Consider the following 21,985-nt stretch of genomic DNA (forward strand, 5'->3'; position numbering starts at 1 on the left):
AATATATCTAATAGTCACATATGATATACTCCTGGTTCATAGACCAAGAGCTAACGGCTCCCAAGACATTGCAATTTATACTCAAAAACCAATTATAGTTTGTATTAACATATAAATTATTAACATATTTCATAGTGTTTAGGATAAAGTTCAACCATTTGATATACTTTTTTTTTTGTTGTAAACCATAACGAAATATTCAACATGTTTGGTCGGAAAAAAGTTCATCTAGCACCTCAATACAATAGAAAATAAGAGTTTTATCCACACTTAACGATAATTAAATTAATGGTTAGTGTAGTCCCTTAGTAATTCTACACAAAGGGACTCCCTTAGCTATTGTTAAACAACTATGTGACTGTTTAAAAAACCAAATCATATCGTTCAAGATACTAGTTATGATTTTATATAATTAGAATAAAACATGTTAATTTTAAATATAAAATAACATTCTTTAGTTAACAAAATAATATGTTTTTTTCACAATTGCAACAATATTGTATGTAAAAAAATATTATTACAACTGTTTTTCAACAAGAGTGAGTAGGATAGTAATATATATTTATAAAGGTGTTTATTCATTGGAAACGTACCTACTATAAATAATGTAGAGATATAATGTTAATATTACGAAACATATAAATTCAGTTAAAAACAAACTATAGGTCATATTACCTGTCAATATAGTAAATTGTAGGACAGAGTGTGTATGCGAAGTGTGGTCTTGGGCTCGTAGTCTTGTCTGCGGTCTTGCAGCATTAGCCAAGACCGTGATCCTCGAAGAATCCCTGCGGCGTCTCCTCCTGCAACAAGGAACATCACTGAGCCAGTGCCGCTCGTGTCCGCCATTACACTGAGCTATCGCTTTTCGGCTGAATTTAAAACTAATCTTACATAATTTAAATCAATATTCGATTTTTATAAATTATGATTTGTCTCCGGTGTTTTGAATAAACATTTTTGATTAATTGATTAAAATTTAATCGATGTAAGATTGCAGTAGCAATCGAATTCTATGGTTTACAGGGTGATCGAAAACAAAATGTACTTTGACTTATCTCATGGTTTAAAAGTTTAACAACATACTTTTGAATCAGGATTGCTAAAAAAAGTGATTTTAAATATTAAATATTTATTATGATTTAGAGATATTGAATTTCTAATGAGTAATGACAAGATCTCCGAAATGTTAGTTTTAAGGAAGCAAAAATATTTTAGTTTAAAATACAATGTTTAATTGTTAGTAAGAAACACAATTACTACTAAAAATAGTCGAGTTATTCTACAATATTATGAACTCAAAAATATACATACATAAAAGATAGGTTTCTTAATTTTCTTAGTACTTAAATAAAAAGTCTTTTCATTAGAAATGCATACAGATGTATTTTATTCCAAAAATTGAATACACAGCTTAGAAAAAAAGATGGATTTAATTCCAACTTAGTTTATCGGGATGAGGCCTGTTTTTTAGGCTTGGTATGAGTACAGTCGCAAAGATTATATTGTTATAAAAATATACTAGCATGTACAGTCAGAAAGTTATTATAAAATATAATATTTCTTATTAATGTTACATTGCAACAATAAATGCAAAATTGTCATTAAAATTATGTTAATTACATTCATACAAAAACACTTTAAAACCAGCGTCTTTTTTGGACATCGTTATTTATGATTGTTAAATTTGCTGAATTTGTTTATTTTTTTTTTTTAAATCGGCAGAATACGTACTGAATTATTTAAATCCAACAGGGGTTGCAACTAGGAAGACATCGTAAATTCTTAAATTTAGAAAAAAAAACAATTTCTTAGACAGAAACCAATCACAAAACGCTGGTTTTTAAATTTTAATTCGTAATTTTTCTTATATAAAATACTGCTACATTATGCACATTTAGATTTCACGCGAATAAAATAAAAAAAAAATAACAAAATTATAACACACCATAATAAACAGAAAAATATAAAATCTTCGAAACAAAAATTACTAACATTTAAAATAAAATACTTTCAATTTTCTATCTTATTCATAAAGATATCTCGTATAAAATTGGAAAAAAAAAACAAAAAATAAATAAAACGCACCTTTGCCGGCTTTGGTTTGAATGGCAATCAAAAAAATCATTTAAATGAAGTAACTATTAATAAGAATCAAACATAAAAATAGAACACAAAAAAAATCACTTTACTGTTTTTTTTAATTAACTAGTAAAGTTGGTTGCCATTTAAAATAATAAACCCTGATAAAGCACTTAGCTCTTAAACTAATCGCTCCTTAAAAAAATAACTACTTGTTAACATTAATACACGATTATCTTGTAATTACCAGAAAAAACATCGTAACCTGCTGCGCAAACTAATCAATTTTATGAAATCAAAAATAAAAATGAAAAACAAAATCGAAAAAAACCCCTACAAAAAAACCTAATTGTTGGTCGATTGCAATAAATATAACCTTTGTAATAGTAATTTTCGAACATTCTATTCTTAAAAGGCCGCAATGACATTAACTTACTCAACGCTCACTCACTTCACCTCACCTCCCGCTACAGCCTAACTATTAATAGAGACTCGTTATATTTTGTTTGTAAAAAGTATTGCGTACAAGTTTTTAGTTTTAGTAAAATTTTAATATCTTAATACCTTTATCATCGTTAGTTTAAATAATCAAAAAAATGGGAGCAAGCACTATCTTTCGATTGAAATAATTTTTATCAAAATTCGGAGCACCAGGAGCGGAGCTTCGCGGTAACATACATAAAAAATACAGTCGAATTGATAACCTTCTTCTTCTTGAAGTCGATTAATAATTACCACATATTTAAGAGCTTATGTATTCTACATCTTTGTTGGAACGAAGTTCCTTATCGCGCGTTGTGAAAGGGGGCTAGACGGAAAAAATTCTTACGAAAAGTTGTCACGACACTTTTTGCTATAGTAAGTATGTTAACGACGAATGAGCGCTACTTCACCATGGCAACGACGTGACAATATATAACGAAAATTCATAGAAATAAAATGTACTCTTGTGAAGACTTAAGTTTTTTATTCATAGAATAAACATTGATTCCTTCACTAATTTATTAATTTCTATTGAAAGGAACTTCGTTCCATCCGGGTGTCCCTTGACACCTCTCAAGTTTTTTTTTTCTGGCAATTAAAAATTAACATACTTACGTTATAAAAATATATTGGACAAAACGAACTTGTCTTTTCACATACGTGTGAGTGAATAAAATTAACTCTAGGATTTTTTGTTGAATGAAAAATATGAATGGTCCATCATTGGTTCAAATTAGTTTAAGAAACTATATTTACCGTAATTTACCTACACTACCCTTGAAAAGAAAACTTCGTGTACATTTTATAGTTTCCGAAAAAAAAAAAATTTAATCGAAAACTTAATAGTTTTCGCGTAAAATTTACAAATGTAAATGATTTCAAAATGGAATGGATACCTTGTGGCCCTGTTATGTACCTTAGTACTTCGAACTATAGAAAGAGACAATCTACTATAGCATAGACAAATGACCTAGACCTTCTCAAGTCTACGATAAAGTTAAAGAAATCTTTAGCATGGCAACCCGGTGTTTTCCAACATAGGGCGAATGTGTGACGCTGTCGTACTATATATAATAGAAAGAGGACAAGAGCAACCGAATGGCAGACAGACGTTACATTTCAAAGGTTTAATTTTGTAAAAAGCTTAATTATTAACCTTAATGAATTGAGTTTGTGAATGTATTTTATTTTGTCCATCAGTAAACCGACACAATTTATTTTTTATGTACTAGGAGTTTAGGGAATTCTAAATAGCTAAGAGATACGTAATAGTATCTGTGTCGATATCTTTTATTTGTCAAGTATAGATTTGAGTTCATTGAACTGTGCTCCTATAATGTACCTCGACTAGTAATTTTAGGATAATAACAACCTGATGATTTTTGGAGCATTAAAGGTATAGTCACGTAGACAAAAGAGAGCAGATAAAGAGTAAGAGAGTTTAAATAAATTGTCTATTTCTATAGTTTAATACATTATTTTAAACAGTCGAACTTGGATAAGCGATTCTTGCTTATAAAGGTCTCTAACGCGAGTTACTCGCTTATGGAGGTCGTCTGTAGAGACCGGATAATGACTCTCGCTTATTCAGGTTGGTCTGTAGTTCAAATATAAAAAATTGCATTAGTCAGACAAATCCATGCATTCATTTTTAATGTATTCCTGTCAAGTTTTCGTTTAGCTTTATCTTGTCTTAGTTCTGAAGTCCTCGTGGCAGGGCGAAGACCTACAGGAGACCCACGTCGCGCAGCGCCGCGTCCACCGTCTCGTCCTATCACACCACACGGCACAAAAGGTATACGTCAAACTATACAGCGATAATCGCCATTTTATATGAGGTTTAGAAAACTTTACTTTTCTTTTGTAATTGAATAAAATTTGACGATGTCGAATAAAATATTACGTTAGTACTTGTGTTGTTGTTTTTCATTAATAGTGTGTTAGAATCAGTATAGAATTTAAGACCACACCGCAGAACTTTAGGGGAATACCCGCGCAGCAAGATGGCAACAGACCAGCTATAATATTAGAAGCTATATTAAAAAAAAGAATTGTAAAAAATTGTCTGACTTTAACATTTAATTTCAGAACTCATCTTGCCACGCAAGCTATGGTTAGGAGCGGACACATGCAAGAAAACAGAAATTTTTAGTTATAAACCAATGTATTTCGACAACCCATTACAATCAATGCATGAACAGCACACAACAATAACATTAGTAGGACACCGTATTACCTTTAACTTTTAATTTTAGAGTATAGAAAAAAAAACCATCAAGTAGTCATTGAAATTTTAAAAAGTGTTATCGAAGTAAATCACCGTCAATCAATCACAGTGAGAAACGTTAACAAAGCTACTAAAAAAAAATTTTTTTTTGTTAATGACAAAATGAAAAAATTCAAAAAAAAAAAATCAGGTAACTCGATGTCCACAATACATTATTCCAAGTTCCAAAGCTACATGAATAAAAAGCATATAAATACATCCAACATCTTTACGCCTAAGAATAAATGATTCACAATATTGCCATATCAGTAAAAATTATTTAAAATTTAATTTTTTAATATTAAAAAATCTTATAATTCAACATAAGTATATATGAACCGTGTGAGGCATAAGTGCATTGTATAGATATATAATGTATTCTTATATGTATAAAATATTTATATAAAAAGCATATAAAAGTACAGAAGCTGTGCAAAAACTAGTGTCAGTGTGAGCAAGCGCTAACCTAAGCTTTAGCAAAATAAATCATAATAAGGCATATTTGAACGCAAAAAAAATAATAAAAAGTATATAAAAAATCTCATAAATTTTGACAACATTAATAAAAAAATAAAGTTAATAGGTATTAATGAACACTTTATCTCAAGTTGAGTCTACAAAAGTGAAAAATGATGTAAGAATAACCTCAAAATCAAACTAGTATAGTGCAAACTTGATCTGGTTAATTAAAAAGAAAAAAAATTTGCTTTTTAGTGATAAGTTCTATCTACTATATGTCTCAAAATAATTATATAATAAACTATATGAAAGTTTATAAACTAAAGTGTTAGTTACTATAAGAGTGTTTATTAATACCATAGCTTATAAATTGGTGTGTCCGTTAGTGCAATAATCCATCGTTCAGGTCCTGACAGTTCCCAGCATGCAGATCACAACAGAAACAGAGGATAGTTAGCGGTGCGGTGCAAGGATTGTGTGGAAAAAATGTACAAATAGCGAAAATGTCAAAGTATAACCACATTCAGTCTTTAAATGGTAACCTAATACATCCCTTAGTGTGGATTTTATACAAATAAACACTAAGAGAACTCCTTTGTAACCCCTTAAAGACTGTTGCAGTAAGTGTTTAACATTGTATTTTTCTAATTTATAATAACAATTAATTTATTAACATTTTTTTAAGGTTTTTTACTCTTACTTACTTTTTTTAATAAATAACTCATTATAAATAATTTCTAATTTTATTATAATAAATTCATAATAAGCTCTAGTAGAAGATTTTACAAAGAGAATTGATATGTGCATTATATTAATTAATTTAATGGCGAGTGCACACTAATTATTATTTTTAAATGATATATATATCTAAAATAATCAAAGGCACTACTGAGGCCTCTGTACTATAAAATGGTCCGCATAATTTTTACATTCTACGCATTGAAAAGACAAACTACATCATTTTGACTAGACAATTTGATCTATTACTTATTAATATATTAAAACTGGGCTTGGAAAAAACAACATTTGAATTAAAACCGTATAAATGCATTGCAATATCAACACAATGATTACAGATTCTAAAAAAAAATAGATTGATATATTACTAGAACTAGTTAAATACAAATTGTAAACCTTTAATTCTTATACTATTCAAATTACCTTTAAAATACCAATATTCTCATTACCCCGCATGATTTACTAAGGCCATTTTAACCTCCTACGTACCATAATTCAAAAAACTCTGCACCTAAAGTTTACATGATTACATACATGCATAATGAATGCATTGCTCCAAACTGAACAATATTGTCAGATCTCTCTCTCTCAGCATATTACAATATTCAAACTTTATGGCTGCTTGCAAGATTCGCTTGTATACCACAAGCAAATCTCTACATTTTATTGGCAGATTTGTCCCACTGCAATGGGACATTTTTTAGCATAAGGTTGCGAACGAGAAATCGGGCATCTGAAAATATTGACCATTGTCCATTTATATCCACAATTGCAGATGCATTGCCTACCTTTAATCGACGGAGGAGGGGACACATAGACAATGGATATATCCTCTTCCTATGCGTCCTCTTCTCCGTCAAATCCACTTAAGGATGAGTTTATGGAAAAGAGTGCCTACTTTGAATTCCTTTCCCATCTCATTGATACCTAAAATTGTTCAATGCAGTAAAATATTGTGAGCAACCATAAAGTTTGAATTGCACAGTATATACCACATGTTTACACAAGTTCATTGTCTTGGCTACTGACCTCTTGCAGCAGATCCTGTGCAGCGATCGCCTTCAACACATTTTTCTTGCTCGTCTCCTGGAGCTCACCGCCAAGCACCAGCTCATCCAAGATAAAGTAAGCCTTCTCAAAGTTGAAGATGATATCCAGTTCACATACCTGCAAAGTATTATTTTAAGGAGAAAGTGAAAGAATAAACAGTATAACAACATTTGCATGGGTTATGTTCCGGAAATGTGCCAAGGATACCAAAACACTATCAAATATTTTACATGAATGCAGAAATTTGCCTACAATTTATTTGACCATGTATTATGTACCCCGTAAGTAACTGGATTGTTAACAAGTAGAGTTAACTATATTAAAAATAGGTTCGGGCAATTTGTGTATACTTTCTAATTGAATAAGCATCAACAATACTGTACAGTAAGTTGTCAATGTTGCAGCACTTGTATAAAACATATCATCTGTTGGTAAGAGGTATCACAGTTGTTGGTAAGAGGTATCACAGTTGTTGGTAAGAGGTATCACAGTTGTTGGTAAGAGGTATCACAGTTGTTGGTAAGAGAAAGTCATTCATTCATTCAAAACACTTAACACAATAACACAAAAATACTGAACAGAATACTCACACTGCCAAAATATTTGTCAAGTAATTCCACATATCTGTGGATAAGTTCCAGAGTCAGAAGTTCGTTATCTTCTTGCTCCATGGCACAGCAGAAATAAAGTGATGCATACCTAAAAGATAGTATTGCTTTATCATGTAAATTTTCATAGTACCAGCAAAGAGGTAGATTCGGGAGGCCTAACAACTGTAAGCCTCTAAACTGACAATGAATTAGTGTGCCGAGTAACCACCCCTAACCTAAGTTAGCCTACACAAGGTGGCTTCGTCTTGGTGGGGACATATGTGAGCAGATAACAATGATAGTCTTACTGAAACTACCTAAGAATTTATAATTAGTTATAACAGTGGGCTAATGTGGCTACTAATTAGCATAATTTGTTATTATTAAAGATACCAACCTCTTGTACACAACTTTGACATCCTTCCATTCAAGGAATGAGCACATTTTTGGTTTACGAGCAAGAACTGTTGTGATTAGCTCTCTAGTTATCTTCTTTTTTAGTTTGTCCGGGTGAGCGACGTACCATTTCTGCAGACGTAGCTTGCCTTGACGGCTGAACAGTAACATGAATTGCATCTGTAATAAAGTACACAAGATTATTAACATTAGTATTGGTATAAGTGAAATTGTAAGATTTTGTCTCAAACTCTAGGTCCTAAAGCACGAGTAACAATTATGTCAGTTGCATTTACTGATTCAACAATGACGTTCAGAAGAATAGTGTGTAAGCCTTTTTAAAAGAGTCAGGCAATTTATTAAGTAAATGTTTTTATAAATTTTACAAAGTCACATTCAAACTAAAGGTATTACTTTGTCCATTTGTAAAAAATTGAAACATCGATTCTGTGTAAATTTACCCACCATTTTGTCTTTGAACAATCGTACAGACGACTTAAAGTATTATGTTTAGAATAATAAAACCTTTCACGTAAACTATTAACACATGTTTTTTTTATAAATTATAACTTATAACAATTCTTTAAAAAATCTAATTTTCTTGCTATATTGCTGACATTACCGAAAATGGCTACAAATTTGACATTGACACTAAATGCTAAAGACAATAAATATTCATAGAGCAGTTAACTGTAGTCTATAGGCAACAAAAAGTCAAAAAGGAATCAGAGAGTTAAAGAAGAAAACTAAAATCTTTAAAATAAAACTCTATAGATATCTGTGTAATATAAAGTTACAGTGGGTTTGGGGAAAAGTAAAGTCATTTAATTGACAAGTCAATTCTTTTCTTCTTCTGGAGCTTGATTGGGATATTTTATGGATTCCAAACATATTCCTGACTTAGCACCAAGCGATTACCATCTTTTTATGAGTGATAAAAAATTACCAAAAGATTTTTGTGAAAATCGATTATTAGAGTTTTTCACCAACAAAGACTAAAACTTTTATGAGAGAAATTATGAAGCTATTTTTAAAATGACAATGTATAACTGAAAAATATCGTATATATTTGACCCTCACCTGAAATATATTAAATAAATTCTTGAAGTTTACCTAAAAATATAGATTTCCTTTTTCCAAACCTGATATAAATATTGCATATTTTAAAAAAAACGTAACGAAATGTAGGAAAGTTAAATTAAAACAATGTTAAAATTAAAAACAAGTATATATTGAATTTAATATAAAATTATGAATAAGATTAAGTTCTTAATTTTAATATCACACACTTAAACAATTGATAATTTATAGAAGGTAATCTCAAGATTTCATCGTTTGAAGTCATTGGCAAACTCCGGACTGAAGGGAGTTGTATTGAACTGGAAATTGTTGCTATGATTTGCAACGGTATCCTTAACCTGAAAAAAAAAAAGTTTTGTTCTTGAGACATTCCTTTAAATAAAATAAAAAAAAACGTCTAACATTGACGCATTTATCCGATGTCTCACGGACCGACGGTTTCCGAGCCCAAAACATTTTCGAAACATATTACCCCGTCTTTCATCTTTGATATAACATAGACAACAATATGTTTTAAATGAAGATTTTGGTCTCAAAAACCCACGATCAGTGATGGACCGTGTGCAAGAAATAATACCAGTTCCAAGTACCCTGAATAAGAGACCCCGATAAACTTGAAACTAGTCGGTTCTGACACAGAATATATGCGTGAGTGTTAGCTGTTATATATTTATTTTAGGATTAACTTAAATTCCTAGCACAGTTTGTTATTAAAAATATGGTCATTATGACCATATAAGAGTTTTAAATAATTAAAAATACTTTGTTATTATCGTTGAGAACATCGATATCTCGTATTGAGCTATTCTCTGGCGGAAAGTAGTCGTCTCTGAACTGCGGCAGGTTTTCAATTCCAATCAGGTCTGAATCGTCGGAGTCGCCACTGAAAGTAAATTATGCTGTTAATGCATCGAATAGTGTTATATTACATCTATAGTCTATACCAAAGTACTAATAAAACTACTCAAAACACAACGTTAGTAAATTAGACGACTCGTGTAGCAGTAAATTCATATTCATAGAGCTGAATCATACAGTTAGTATGATGTTCAAAGTTTAAGCAAAATAGCTTTAGTACCTAACGTATTGTTTCAACGTTTGCACGGTGTTGTTACCTGATAGCGTCAAAGTCGGGGGCTTTGATGGCTTCATTCCAGATAGGGTTTGAGCCCTCGGTGGCGTGCTTGTTGGTGCCGGGTGCCGCCAGCCCCGCACGGTTGAGGCCTGAATCTTGCGATCCGTACTTTGTCATCGACAGTGCTTCTAGACGACGTTTTAGTCTAAAATTGAATTTTCAATTATATACAAAAGTATTAATAAATGTTATTGAAATTTATTATGAAATTTCTGGTGAATCGGTGTGTTTTTTAACCTATAAATAGATGAAAGTACCATTATAAGCAGTCATTAAATGATTTATACTTACGCGCGACTCTTGACGAAGAATGTTATAAGCAATACAAGGCATATCAACGTTAGAAGAGCGCAGAGCGCGGCTAGCACGTAGACAGCGTTACGGCCGGCGGCAGGTGTTAGCGTAGGACTGTCTCCGGTCACCAGATCGCGCAGCACCAGCAGCTCCGTGTTCAGTGTTGTCTGCACGGTGCGCAGGAGTGCAGTATCACTGCGCAATCTGGGGAAAACAAAAGGGTTCATGTATGGCGCTAGTAGCGCCGTTTGTTTGGCGTGGATTAATATCCTTAATACCCTTACTTCCAAACAGATTCTGAGAAATTTAGTTTTATGAAATGTTCTGTCTTCACCTTGATGGAACTAAAGTTCTGAATCAAACCTTTTGTTTCCGCGATAACTTCGTATCTCTGAGTGAATTGGAAATTAAACTCTTCTCAAATTATAATACATTACAGTTTTTCATAATACTTGCTATGATATCCTCAATACAGATAATTTTAAGAGTATTCAATACTGACTCCTCGATGACGTCAGTGGTGACAGGTGTGTTGTCTCGTATGAAATGCGCGCGCACCTCGGTGAGGTCATCGAGCGCGACGCCGCTGTTATCTGTGGCCGGCACCACCTGGTCCACGTTGCACGTCATGTTGAACCCTATGCTGAAAGTCTGGGCTATCTGAAATTAACGAACCCAACGAGATAAAAGAATAAATTGACTTGTCTAGAAATTAAATTAGAAAAGTTGTACCAGACTATAACTTGAGTTTAAAAGTGAAAGAAACATTTAACAAACTCAACTTAAAGTCAGGTTGGTTCATCTTTCTTCTGTCAAACGAGATGGAACTTGTGTAATGGTGACGTGACATCTAATTCTACTTACAAAGTCTTTATTTTTCTCAATTTGCTCCAGCGTGTTGACGAAGATAAAGAACACTCTGTTCATTGATGAGATCAAATATATCTTCACATTTGCTGTATCCGTGGCTCCTTCTAAAAATAATATAATTAACTACAATATCTGGCAACAAGTTTTTCTTCATTATTCTGTTAATGCTTTTTACCAGTGTCTGTGGCGAGGACTTGGAACTGGAACATGCCGTGCATGGAAGCTGTCGGTTGCATGTTCAGTGTGAGCACGCCGCTCGTCGGGTTCAGTACGAATGCTGTGCCCCTCACTGCTTCCAGACTCGGATCCACTTGCATTGTCTCGTTCAATACCGAATAGGTGATTGTGGCTCCCTCAGAATGTGTCGCCTGTTTAGTATGAAATTAAAAGTATTTTCACTTCATTGTCATGACTCATGACATTATCCTGTGTCCTTCGTGCCGTTGTCATGCCATTGTCATTAATTCAACCAAACTTAAAATGACAGTGTATAAACTTACTTGTAAAGTGAGTAGTTCTCTGTTGATGGTATCTAAAGTGGAAATTCCCGCTGTATAAAGTGATCGCACGAAGATTGGTCGAGGATTTGCTTCTCTTACCTTTAAATTATATAAAAATTAATTATTGAGGATACAAAATAAATTTAGATAAGTTAATTTGTTAATCTAATATATAAAATTCTCGTGTCACAGTTTTCGTCACCGTACTCCTCCGAAACGGCTTGACCAATTGTCATGAAATTTTGTGAGCATATTCAGTAGGTCTGAGAATCGGCCAACATCTATTTTTCATTTTTTTTTAACTGCGCGTGGACGGAGTCGCGGGCGATAGCTAGTTACTTATAATTCTTTTATCTTTCATTAGTATAAATTTTACGACTACGATCTGAGTGAATAAAGGTTAGTTTTAATTGGCCTATATAGATTCTCTCTTACTGTAACAAATACGGTGAGTGTGGAACCAGGAAGGATAGACCCTCCAGTTGGCGAGTTGGAGGCGGCCACAAGCAGAGTGTGCTCGGCGCTAGTGTTGCGGTCTAACTCTCGCACCACACGTAAGATGTTGTCTTGTGCGTTCAGCTGAAAGTGCCCACCTTGGTTGCCATCTATGTAGAAATACAAGACATTGTTATGGTATCAGTCTCTCATCTATTCGAACAATAACTTTTATATATACGTATCAACTCTCTAGATGGCGGTGAGGTCGAAATAGAACGCGTTATGGTTTGTTCAAATGACAGTAAAATAAAGAATCACTTTATAGTCGTGTTGCAAAGCATCATAACTTCTTCTGAACCAACTATTAATAAAATATATTGTATATTCTTACCGACAATCCTGTAATAAATGAGGTGACAATCATCGGTACAGCGATAGTTCTTCGGATCTTCTGCTAATGGAAGCTGCTGGCTTTCTTCCAAGCCTCCCTCTTTTTCTACGAAGTAAAAGTAAAGTTATTAAACCAAACACATATATACAAATATACATATCCTCTTAAATACTGCTAACTTTTGTAGTTAATTTATTTTACGTACCGAAGAAAGTAGTATGCACTGTACTGACGGAGAATACCGGCTCACCCTGCGTGGGTACGTATATGATATTCAACGTTGAGTCTGTGAACAGCGGGCCTGGTTCTGTGCCGCCATCAGTGGCTCGTATAGTTACCTAAAGGTCACAATATAAGATATACCATTTTGAGTGTTATTAACATTTTGGTTGCTGAGTTAATAATAAAACCTTACTTGAAATTCTTTGGTGACTTCGGTGAAAAGCTGCTTTAACATCAACGTGCCCGTGTTCTCGCCGTCGTTCACCACATGAAAGTGGTTCTCAGCATCCGCTGAAACGGTATTAAAAGTCACTTATATGCTCAAAATGGTTCAATTGCATTACACGTGTACTCTCACCAAGTCTTAAGGATTTTTGAAGCTCCTTTAGGTGCGTCAGTGAAATTGTATTTCAAAACAACTTCTAAAGTAAACAGTGTTAACATTTTAAACTGACCGTCACCGACGACAGAGAATGTGACAATGCCGGCGTGGAGACCGTCTTCGTCGGTCGCTGTGATGCGATGCAGGAATTCTCCGTTCACCAGCACCAGCATACCGTTTACCATGGCTCGTTCCTGAAAACAATCAATATCTATATATATAAAAGAAAGTCGTGTTAGTTACACTATTTATAACTCAAGAACGGCTGAATCGATTTGACTGAAAATTGGTGGGCAGGTAGCTTAGAACCAGGAAACGGACATAGGATAATTTTTACCCAGTTTTCTTATTTTTTATTCCGTGCGGACGGAGTCGCGGGTAAAAGCTAGTTTGTAATATTTCTTAATGAATGAGTATAGAGCTATAGAGTATATATAATAACTATATTGACATAACTTGACATGACACTTACCCTAGCGAGTCTAACTGTGGAAGAATGCTGCGGAAATAAGAACACCGGCTCGTGGAAGTTGTATGGTCTGATTACGAGCTCGTAGTGCTCCTCAGAGCTTTGTTGTGGATGGCCATAGTCGAATGCCTGCAGAGTATAAAACTGACTTTATGAAAGTAAAACTATTAAGTAATTTAAATAAATGCTCCGTTTTAGCAAACTATGCTGAATAGAGAATAGAGTATGAAATCTTCTTAAATGAGCAGTAGAACAACAGTAATAATATGAAACTCACTAGTATATGTATAGAATACGTTCCCCAGTATCCTTTCAAGTCCATTGCAGTCTCCAACTCTCCTGTGACGTTCTGTATCTGTATCATGTTGAAGAGTCGTGGCAGGGTCAGGTCGCGGTTGGTGAGCGTCAGGTTGAGGATGTCGTAGCCAACGCGCGAGTTGTCAGTGTCCGGTTCGTCGCGGTCTGGTGCATAGATGTCCGGTTCTAGGCGGACTCCCTGAAAAGGACGCTTCGTATATAAGATTTTGCGAGGGCTAGCTGATGTGGCTGGAGTAAACTTTGCCTACCCTCACACAAAATACGCGCTAGTAGTGGAGTTGTGTAAACTATAGCCCCTATACTACTACTACATTGGCAAATAAGCGAAGTTGGCCAGTAGACTGACCTCTGTGAGATTCTCCGACACGGACCAGGATAATTCATGTGGCTCAGGCAGTTCCGGGGCATTATCGTTAACGTCCAGCAGTATCACTTCCACTGTCGTCGTGTTCTGATTCCTGTTACCATCTGAAATTGATTAATTAACAGGCTATAATTAATATGGATTGCTTAAAATTTACATGGATTGCTTAAAATTGATATTATTGTCTTTCGTCAAACTGATTAACTAACTAGAACTATTCGTACCTCCCTCAGAGTAGAAATTGTCAATAAGATTTAAGAATATGGTGTGCGTGGACTCGTCTCCATCACGGTCCAGCGTCTCCTCCGTGGTGTAGTTGACGTATAATCGGCCGCTGTCCAGGTCCACTGAGAAGAAGCTGCGCAGGCGCACGTTGAAACCGTAGTTGATCTGATACCGCACCGTATTGTACATTTCTGAAAGATAATTATGACCTTAAACTGTACTATTGCAAAAAAATATATAAGGATTTTGAAAGATTATTAATGTGGGCCCTTAAATTCCTAATACCCTAATTTTCCTCTTTCTACCATCACTCTCTACTCTACTCTCACTAGCATCAATCTTTTTTCTACAGTAACTCACCGTCTCTGTCATCATCGCTGGACACGAGGTACACGATGTCATCACCGGAGGTGGCATTCTCGTACACGTAGACTACGACGTCGAACTCATCAGTCTCTGCACGAGGCGTCTTGTTGTTGGTGTCAATTATGTAGATTGTAATCTGGAATATAGGTTAAAAAAATGAACTCTTATGTACCAATTGTGTTACAACTGGCCTGTTATCTGAAGGTACATAAATAGTGACTACTTACATTGCCCTCGGTTTCCCAATAAGTGGGATCTGGGGGACAGTCTTCAGGTTTAGGTTCGTAGCATCTATCGCTAGCCACAATCGTGTAGTACAGGTAGTGGGTAGGCGGGATGTCGGCGTCTATGGCACCCGGTTTGTCGACTGCCAATTGCCCCGTGTAGAAATCTATTTTCACGAGGTCTTCCAGCGTGTTGTTTCTAGGTCTAAGGAAGAATTACAAGTCATGAAACTTATACAAAACATAACAATGGGTACATAATTTGGTTTAATTTCGAAATCTAAAGACTCTAACACAGAATTTCTCCTTGCAGTTTCATAAGAATATCCTTTTAAAATGCTTTCATGCCGTTGAATGAATATAAGTAAGTATACTAACACGATGGTGTATCTGACTTGATTGTAGAGTGGTCCATCAATATCTGTGGCCAGAACCGATCCTATTACGATTCCCGTGCCTGAGTTCTCGCGCACTCGTAACTCTTGGTTCAGACTGTTCTCAGACCACACAGGCGGATTGTCGTTCATGTCTACTATGATCACTGTGAATGTCACTGAAATATTGATTTAGTTTGTTAATGACATCATCGTAAAGCTCTCATGTTAACTAGTTGTGTAGTAATTTTCATAACTTTAAGCGTAGCAATAGTTTAAGCATTTGCTTTGTGTCATTAGGACATAATGCTTTTATAATGACCTCAATATCTTGACTTACTTATGAAGGTATAACTTGTGCTATGATAAATATTTCTTTGTAACTTACATTCGTCATAATCAGCGCCTATCTCGGTGTTAATGTCGCGCACTCTGACGGTCAGATAGAGCACTTCGAACTCCTCAAAATCGAGGGTCACGTTGGGTCTTATTTCGCGCACAACCACGCGGCCCTGCGCCACGCCACGCTTATTCTCGTCCGGATATAATGTCTCGATTGCTACGCAACTGTGGATAGAATGATTTTCGCTGATCGTGATGATTTTTTTTCTTTAAGTATAGCATTTGGATATTACAAGTGTTAATAATATCTGGATCGTTACTTGTGGTACTCTCTCGCATCAGTTTCTCGGCCCTGCTTTGTCGCATATGATGTGGTCCAGTCGATCTCAAAGCGTAGTTCGGCGGTGCTATCTGGATCTGTTGCTTGTATCTCGCGGGTGATCTCCATGCCTTCAGGGACGTTCTCTTCTACACGAGGACTTCCACGAGGCTGAATTCAAAAAGACTAGATGAATTTTAAGGACTAACTATTTACTTATTTAATAGGATAAGACATTTGTCTAAGAGGAAAATTAGAAAATTAGAGGAAAATTATAATTTTTTGGATGGATTTTTTTTTATTCAATTACATGTTGCATATTTGTTACTAACAGCAGTGTTATCAACAAAAATTGCTAGATAACTATTTAGAAATTATGTGAAAGGCATTTGGGAAGGACCTATGCTGAGCAAGGAAATAGGCTGATAGTGGTGATTGTAAATATCTAAGTATGTACTTATATGTAAGCAAGTTGTTATTTACCAATCGAAGACTGGGTGGTGTATTGTTGATGTCGATAAGGCGTATGACAAGTTGAGATGTGGCCGTATGGTACGGCTCACCCAGGGTATCGTCCGCTCGCACCTGACATTGAAACATGAAGTATAAAAAAAGATAGAGAAAATAATCCTTTATCTTTTACATTTAAATTTACCTGCACAAACAACTCGCTTTGTCTATGGTAATCGAAGGCATCGTTGATAGCCACGTGGATCGCGCCGGTCGCGTTGTCGATGTTGAGAAACTGTCCTGCGTTACCCATCAACGAGTGACTATATATAACAAAAATTTTTTATCATATCTTCAAATTATCCAGTTGAAGATTGATGCAGTAGCAGGACTCTTGCCTTTATTATCGTTAATTGGTAACTAAGGGAAACCCTATATTCCTCATACAAAAACTTGCAAACAGATTGGATTCAACTGATGTGAAGTGATGGTGCAGTCGTATTTCAGCCGTTTAAATAACGTGATACTCACACAACTCTATCATCAATATCCCTATCCTTCGCGAGCACAGTGGCAACATAAAAGCCGCTACCCTCCGTCTCATTGAAGCTGACAGTCTGCGCGTCCTGCTCGAAGATCGGCTCCTCGTCGTTCCAGTTGATCAGGTTGATGTGCACGGTAGCAACGCCCACGAAATCAGTCCTGTTAAGATCGGTCGCTACCACCTTTTATTGGAAGAATAGAATAACAATAAATTGTAATAAAAAAATATTTACAGTAAGTAACATAGTTAAAGATACAGAGACTAAGATGCAACTAATCAACAAACCAAATGGCTGTTAAAAAATCATTTAAAATTACATGTTTTTCACTACTCATAGTGACGTCGGTCATCACTTTGTTGGCCAAATCGATATGATCGTTTGTAGAGAAGTGAAATTTGACTTATTACAATAAAAAAGCTTTCGATAAGCATTATCATACCCGGAGAGTGATATTTTGATATTCGGGCACTTCATAGTCCAGCATGGAGTGGCTGAGGGTACCCATGATGAACTCTTGCTTCTGGTAGCCCACTTCTGGCGCTATATAGAAAGCTTTCGCCGCATCAGGAGGAGATACGCTCTCGAGGTGCACGCTGTATTGTGCGTTTTGACCCTGCCCGAATAAAAAAAAGTTTTTTACCAACTTTACGGCACCTTTTACGACCATGATATACACCATAATTAGGTCCTCGCCATAAAAATGAATGTCAAATAGCGCTTGAACTATTTGAAAAGTTAAACACTAAGTATGAAGCCTACTCACCAAGTCCCGGTCATGAAAGCCCAGATGTTCTATATTTAATGTCATAGGCGTCTCTTCCATAATGTCTATAGAGTATTCCTTGAATAGTGGCTCTGGTCTTTGATCGTTGATATCATTGATGATGATGACGACATTGGCTACCACGTAAAGGCTCTCATTATTCTCTTTGTATGCAATGATAGACAGCTGGAAGACCTCTCTCTGCAGCTCATCCCGGTCTATTGGAGACACATGAAAGACCGCGCCTTCTCTTCCTCCTTCTATTGTTGTTATATTGAAGAAAGTATCTGGAAATGTTAAATGATGAAAATGAGAAATATTTTCCACCTAATTTCTGAACCTTAATAAACCACAATATTCTTTAACTACTAACCCTAAAAATGTGCTGTAAAAGCTGACAGAATTTTAAAATGAAAATTTTGAAAAATCCTATACCTTCTGGATTTGTTTCTAATTTGTAGTATATCGGTCTATTGATATCAGTATCGCCATCTATTGCGAGCACGTTAAACTTCTGCTCGGTCTTTTCATCGAACTGCTGCACCGCGAAGATCTCTATCCAGCGCGGCGGCCGGTGCTCCACGTTCACTACTTGAACCATCAGGGTTACGGTATGACTGTTGGGGAACGAATCCTGAAAACATTTGTTATTAAATCTTTTTACCTTTACAACTAAACCAAAGTAAGTTGTCGTTCAGATGGTAATGCTGTTCTCTGAATGCTCTCTGTCAATTAAGTGGAATTGTCTAAACAAATGCAATTTTCAAAAATAAGTCCTTGAATTGGCTCGATTTTGTTAGCAGTTCGAAGTTCTTTTTCAAGTAATTAAATCAACTTACATATGCAGTGACTCTAAATACATGAAGGGCGTTTATTTCAAAGTTGAGCGATGTGTTCAATCCAATAGTCATCGTCATCCTGTACCACTCGTTCGGTATGTTATCTCCTTGTATGTAAAAGATCTTCTCGTCTCCCCGATCACTGTCGATCTCGAACGTCATAAACCGGGTGCTGATCTCTCCATCCGCGTCTGTTACTTGATAGACACACTCTGTTAAACCTGGATCACCAAGCTCCTGAAAATTTTAAAAGTAGTTTTAATAATTTTGTAACGTCCTTACGTGTTAATTACACTAGTCATTTTTATTCTTAAAAAAAAAAGAATTCTAGTTATAAATATAGCCTATATTATTGTAGCTTTGTATGCCGTATTAGTATTTTTTGAAATTGAGTCCTTTAGTTTATAAGTTTATTCGTTACTTACAAAATTAAGTAGCCTATGTGTTCTTCCAGACTATGTTCAACATTCCTGCCAAATTTTATCAAGATCCGTTGAACCGTTACGGATATACTCTCTAACAAATATCCATCCATTTATTCATCTAAAGTTTAAAGCAAGAAAGCCGCTTCTTAATCTCAAATGGTGTCTAGCTCTATGTAATATATCTGGAGCATACTCACTGGCACTCGACAAGCATCGAAAGCCTGAATGATAGGATCGTTATCATCAATGTTCACGATCTGCAGAGACAAGCCAGCGACCAGCGGCTCGCCGTCCACCCGCACGTTGAACATGTACCGTTGCATGCCCGGAGTCTCGTAATCCTGTCTAAATTTAAAACATCGAGGTACGATAGCTAAGTAAGGGATATCAATTTAGAAGTGGCAAAAATATAATTTATTACAACTATTTCGAAGGTATACAAGAATGAATGAATTTGATGAATACCTTTGCGTAATGTACAGTAACCATTTGTCATCTTCCTTTCGTATTGCAGGGCCGAGCAGATTGAAAGACCCAGATATGAAGGACGCTATATACGGCTCCTGGGTACCTGGAAATAAACAGACAATCTAGTTCTCAGTGCTATTAGTTAGAATTCAGGTACAGTAGTGTCGTAGAGGTTTAAAGCTGGTAATTAATTATTTTTTATTGTTTTCTCAGTATTTTCTGAGTGAAGGTACTTATAGTGTGTTATTGTTAATATACCATTATAGTTTATAACAGCAATGGGCACATCTCCTTCGATCTCCTCCTCCATATAGATGATCTGGGTGCCAGTGGTATCCGTGTTGGGGAAGTAATCGTCCATACACACGTCATCACGTTCCGGGCCAGGCGTGAACGGTCTCTCTCCGAATGGTACTCCTAAATTATGTAATCAAAATGTTAGACAAAGTTTTTATAAATAACTAGTTAGAATAAGAAAATCTAAACTAAAATTTGAATAAAATATTAAACTTAGAATTTTTTCTTTCGATGTAAAAATATGAAGATTACTTACCATCAAAATTGAGTTCAGGCAGATCGTCTGGTTTCGGTTCGCGTGGTATACTCGTCATATACGAACATCTTTCTGCGAAAACGAATTTTACAATGTGAAGATCATCTAATCATGGAAATAAGAAGACAAATTTTTAAGAGTGGTAGACGCCAGCATTAACAACACTGTTGCACGAATGGGTCGGCTCGACCGCTGCAATACCACGACCACACAGAAGGCACGCGGCAAAAGGAAGTCATTCCGAATTTTGTCTGATATGTGTGCATTCCAGAGGCCTTATTTTAATACTTTTTCTTTCCCACCCTTTTCTTAAAAGGAAGGGATTGATAGAGAAGGGGATAGAAAGGGGAAATATTCTCTTTCTGCAAGTCTCCTCTTCTGTTGATAAAAGGTAGGCAACATCACACTCCCTTGGCCTTCCTCTTTTGGTTGGCCACCTTATAATAAAAAAAGAATAACAGATATAGGTAACTTTCAAGAAGAAACTATTTTACTTACCTTGACAGAAGACCAGAGAGACATCAAGATACATAAATAGCGTTATCAACGCCACTGCTACTCGTACGTCCCCGCCCATCTTGCATGATCCACGATCTCTTTGCTCTGTCAAATAATGCATCCAATAATAATAACAGATGACATAGGTAAATAGTTACAGACAAGAGTAGATTACAGATTTAAAAGAAGCAACAAAAATGTTTCAGTTCCGCATCAAATGGAAATCCGTAGTAATTGTGATGCGTAATGAGACGAACACCAATAAGGTTACAGTTAGAAAATAATAAAAATGTATAAGCTTTCCAAATGTTAAATTTATTCCGACACTATTATGAAAATTCTTCTACAAATTTTCACTGTAAATGTATATTTTCATTTTCAATTTAGTGACATTTTATACTTTCAAACAAACATCCATTTAAACATTCGCATTTATAATATTAGTAAGATAAGATTATTAGCTCAGTCTATTTAGCTACTGTAGAAAATATTTTCTATTTAAATACTAGAATAATAACGAATACTATTTTTATAACAAGTATATTTTAACATTTTTAATACTACGAGAATTTTCCAAATTACTTCTCAACTATTTCGATAAGATAATATGACGTCACTGAAAGTTATCGTAAGTTTTAGAAAAGGTAACCCAGACCTTGGACGATGACTTAAAGAAACAATAGTATCTCATCCCTATATATATTTAGACCAATATAAAATAACGCCTAGCTTATTTTACTCAGAGATAATGTAGCATTCTGATGGTGAAAGAATTCTTTTTCTTTATAATATTGGCATTACCGTATTTTTTGTACAATCATCGATAGCTAATAATATTCCAAACTAGACTTCCCTTAGATAAAAACTGTGTGATAAAGGGCTTTAAAAGGTTACAACGTAAAAAGAAATAAACTTCTACCTGAGAATTAAGATAAATTCACTTTTTTTTTAAACAAAGCACTATCACTAATTTTAACAAAGACGCGAAAATAAACAATATGGCGGCAATAGAGTTCCCTTTTCAAACTGTTAACATACTTTTGGATTCTGCACCTACTGTTAGACTT

At 34.9% G+C, this 21,985-nt stretch overlaps 2 protein-coding genes across 4 annotated transcripts; both read right to left on the reverse strand.

Annotated features, from left to right (window-relative positions):
* Positions 1-681: 681 nt before the first annotated feature.
* LOC106712912 (AP-1 complex subunit sigma-2) lies at positions 682-8,679 on the reverse strand. 3 transcript variants are annotated; one of them, XM_014505585.2, is made up of 5 exons: positions 8,530-8,679; positions 8,066-8,244; positions 7,669-7,777; positions 7,058-7,195; positions 682-803 (listed from the first exon to the last, which is right to left on the reverse strand). In XM_014505585.2, the coding sequence occupies exons 1-5, from the start codon at positions 8,530-8,532 to the stop codon at positions 759-761; spliced, it is 474 nt and encodes a 157-aa protein (XP_014361071.1). In that variant the 5' UTR covers positions 8,533-8,679; the 3' UTR covers positions 682-758. The 3 variants fall into 3 exon arrangements, with proteins under 3 accessions (XP_014361071.1, XP_014361072.1, XP_014361073.1); XM_014505586.2 differs by lacking the exon at positions 682-803 and adding an exon at positions 4,180-4,336; XM_014505587.2 differs by lacking the exon at positions 682-803 and adding an exon at positions 5,520-5,699.
* A 705-nt stretch (positions 8,680-9,384) lies between these two features.
* Positions 9,385-21,077, reverse strand: LOC106712935 (cadherin-23-like). Its single transcript, XM_045679269.1, has 34 exons — positions 20,919-21,077; positions 20,421-20,492; positions 20,126-20,284; positions 19,865-19,970; positions 19,597-19,744; positions 18,975-19,211; positions 18,571-18,769; positions 18,136-18,422; positions 17,812-17,985; positions 17,359-17,552; positions 17,033-17,150; positions 16,861-16,962; positions 16,379-16,548; positions 16,105-16,283; positions 15,721-15,895; positions 15,346-15,547; positions 15,113-15,254; positions 14,752-14,943; positions 14,510-14,631; positions 14,123-14,341; positions 13,849-13,974; positions 13,450-13,570; positions 13,188-13,285; positions 12,978-13,110; positions 12,773-12,877; positions 12,379-12,548; positions 11,944-12,042; positions 11,619-11,811; positions 11,438-11,547; positions 11,076-11,233; positions 10,571-10,777; positions 10,260-10,424; positions 9,907-10,027; positions 9,385-9,482 (listed from the first exon to the last, which is right to left on the reverse strand). The coding sequence occupies exons 1-34, from the start codon at positions 21,037-21,039 to the stop codon at positions 9,393-9,395; spliced, it is 5,214 nt and encodes a 1,737-aa protein (XP_045535225.1). The 5' UTR covers positions 21,040-21,077; the 3' UTR covers positions 9,385-9,392.
* Positions 21,078-21,985: the final 908 nt, after the last annotated feature.

This window comes from Papilio machaon, chromosome 9, assembly GCF_912999745.1.
Source record: "Papilio machaon chromosome 9, ilPapMach1.1, whole genome shotgun sequence".
NCBI classification, from domain to species: domain Eukaryota; kingdom Metazoa; phylum Arthropoda; class Insecta; order Lepidoptera; family Papilionidae; genus Papilio; species Papilio machaon.

Bases quoted from the DNA above. Each gene is read 5' to 3' on its own strand.
- LOC106712912 (XM_014505585.2), bottom strand. The intron at 7,196-7,668 runs GTGAGTATTCTG...AATACTTTGCAG, and splicing joins TTGACAAATATTTTGGCAGT to GTATGTGAACTGGATATCAT. The intron at 804-7,057 runs GTCAGTAGCCAA...TCCTTGTTGCAG, and splicing joins CACAGGATCTGCTGCAAGAG to GAGGAGACGCCGCAGGGATT.
- LOC106712935 (XM_045679269.1), bottom strand. From the start codon at position 21,039: ATGCATTATTTGACAGAGCAAAGAGATCGTGGATCATGCAAGATGGGC. The intron at 18,770-18,974 runs GTAAGTTGATTT...AAATGTTTTCAG, and splicing joins TATTTAGAGTCACTGCATAT to GATTCGTTCCCCAACAGTCA. The intron at 16,549-16,860 runs GTAAATAACAAC...TTTTGAATTCAG, and splicing joins CACCACCCAGTCTTCGATTG to CCTCGTGGAAGTCCTCGTGT.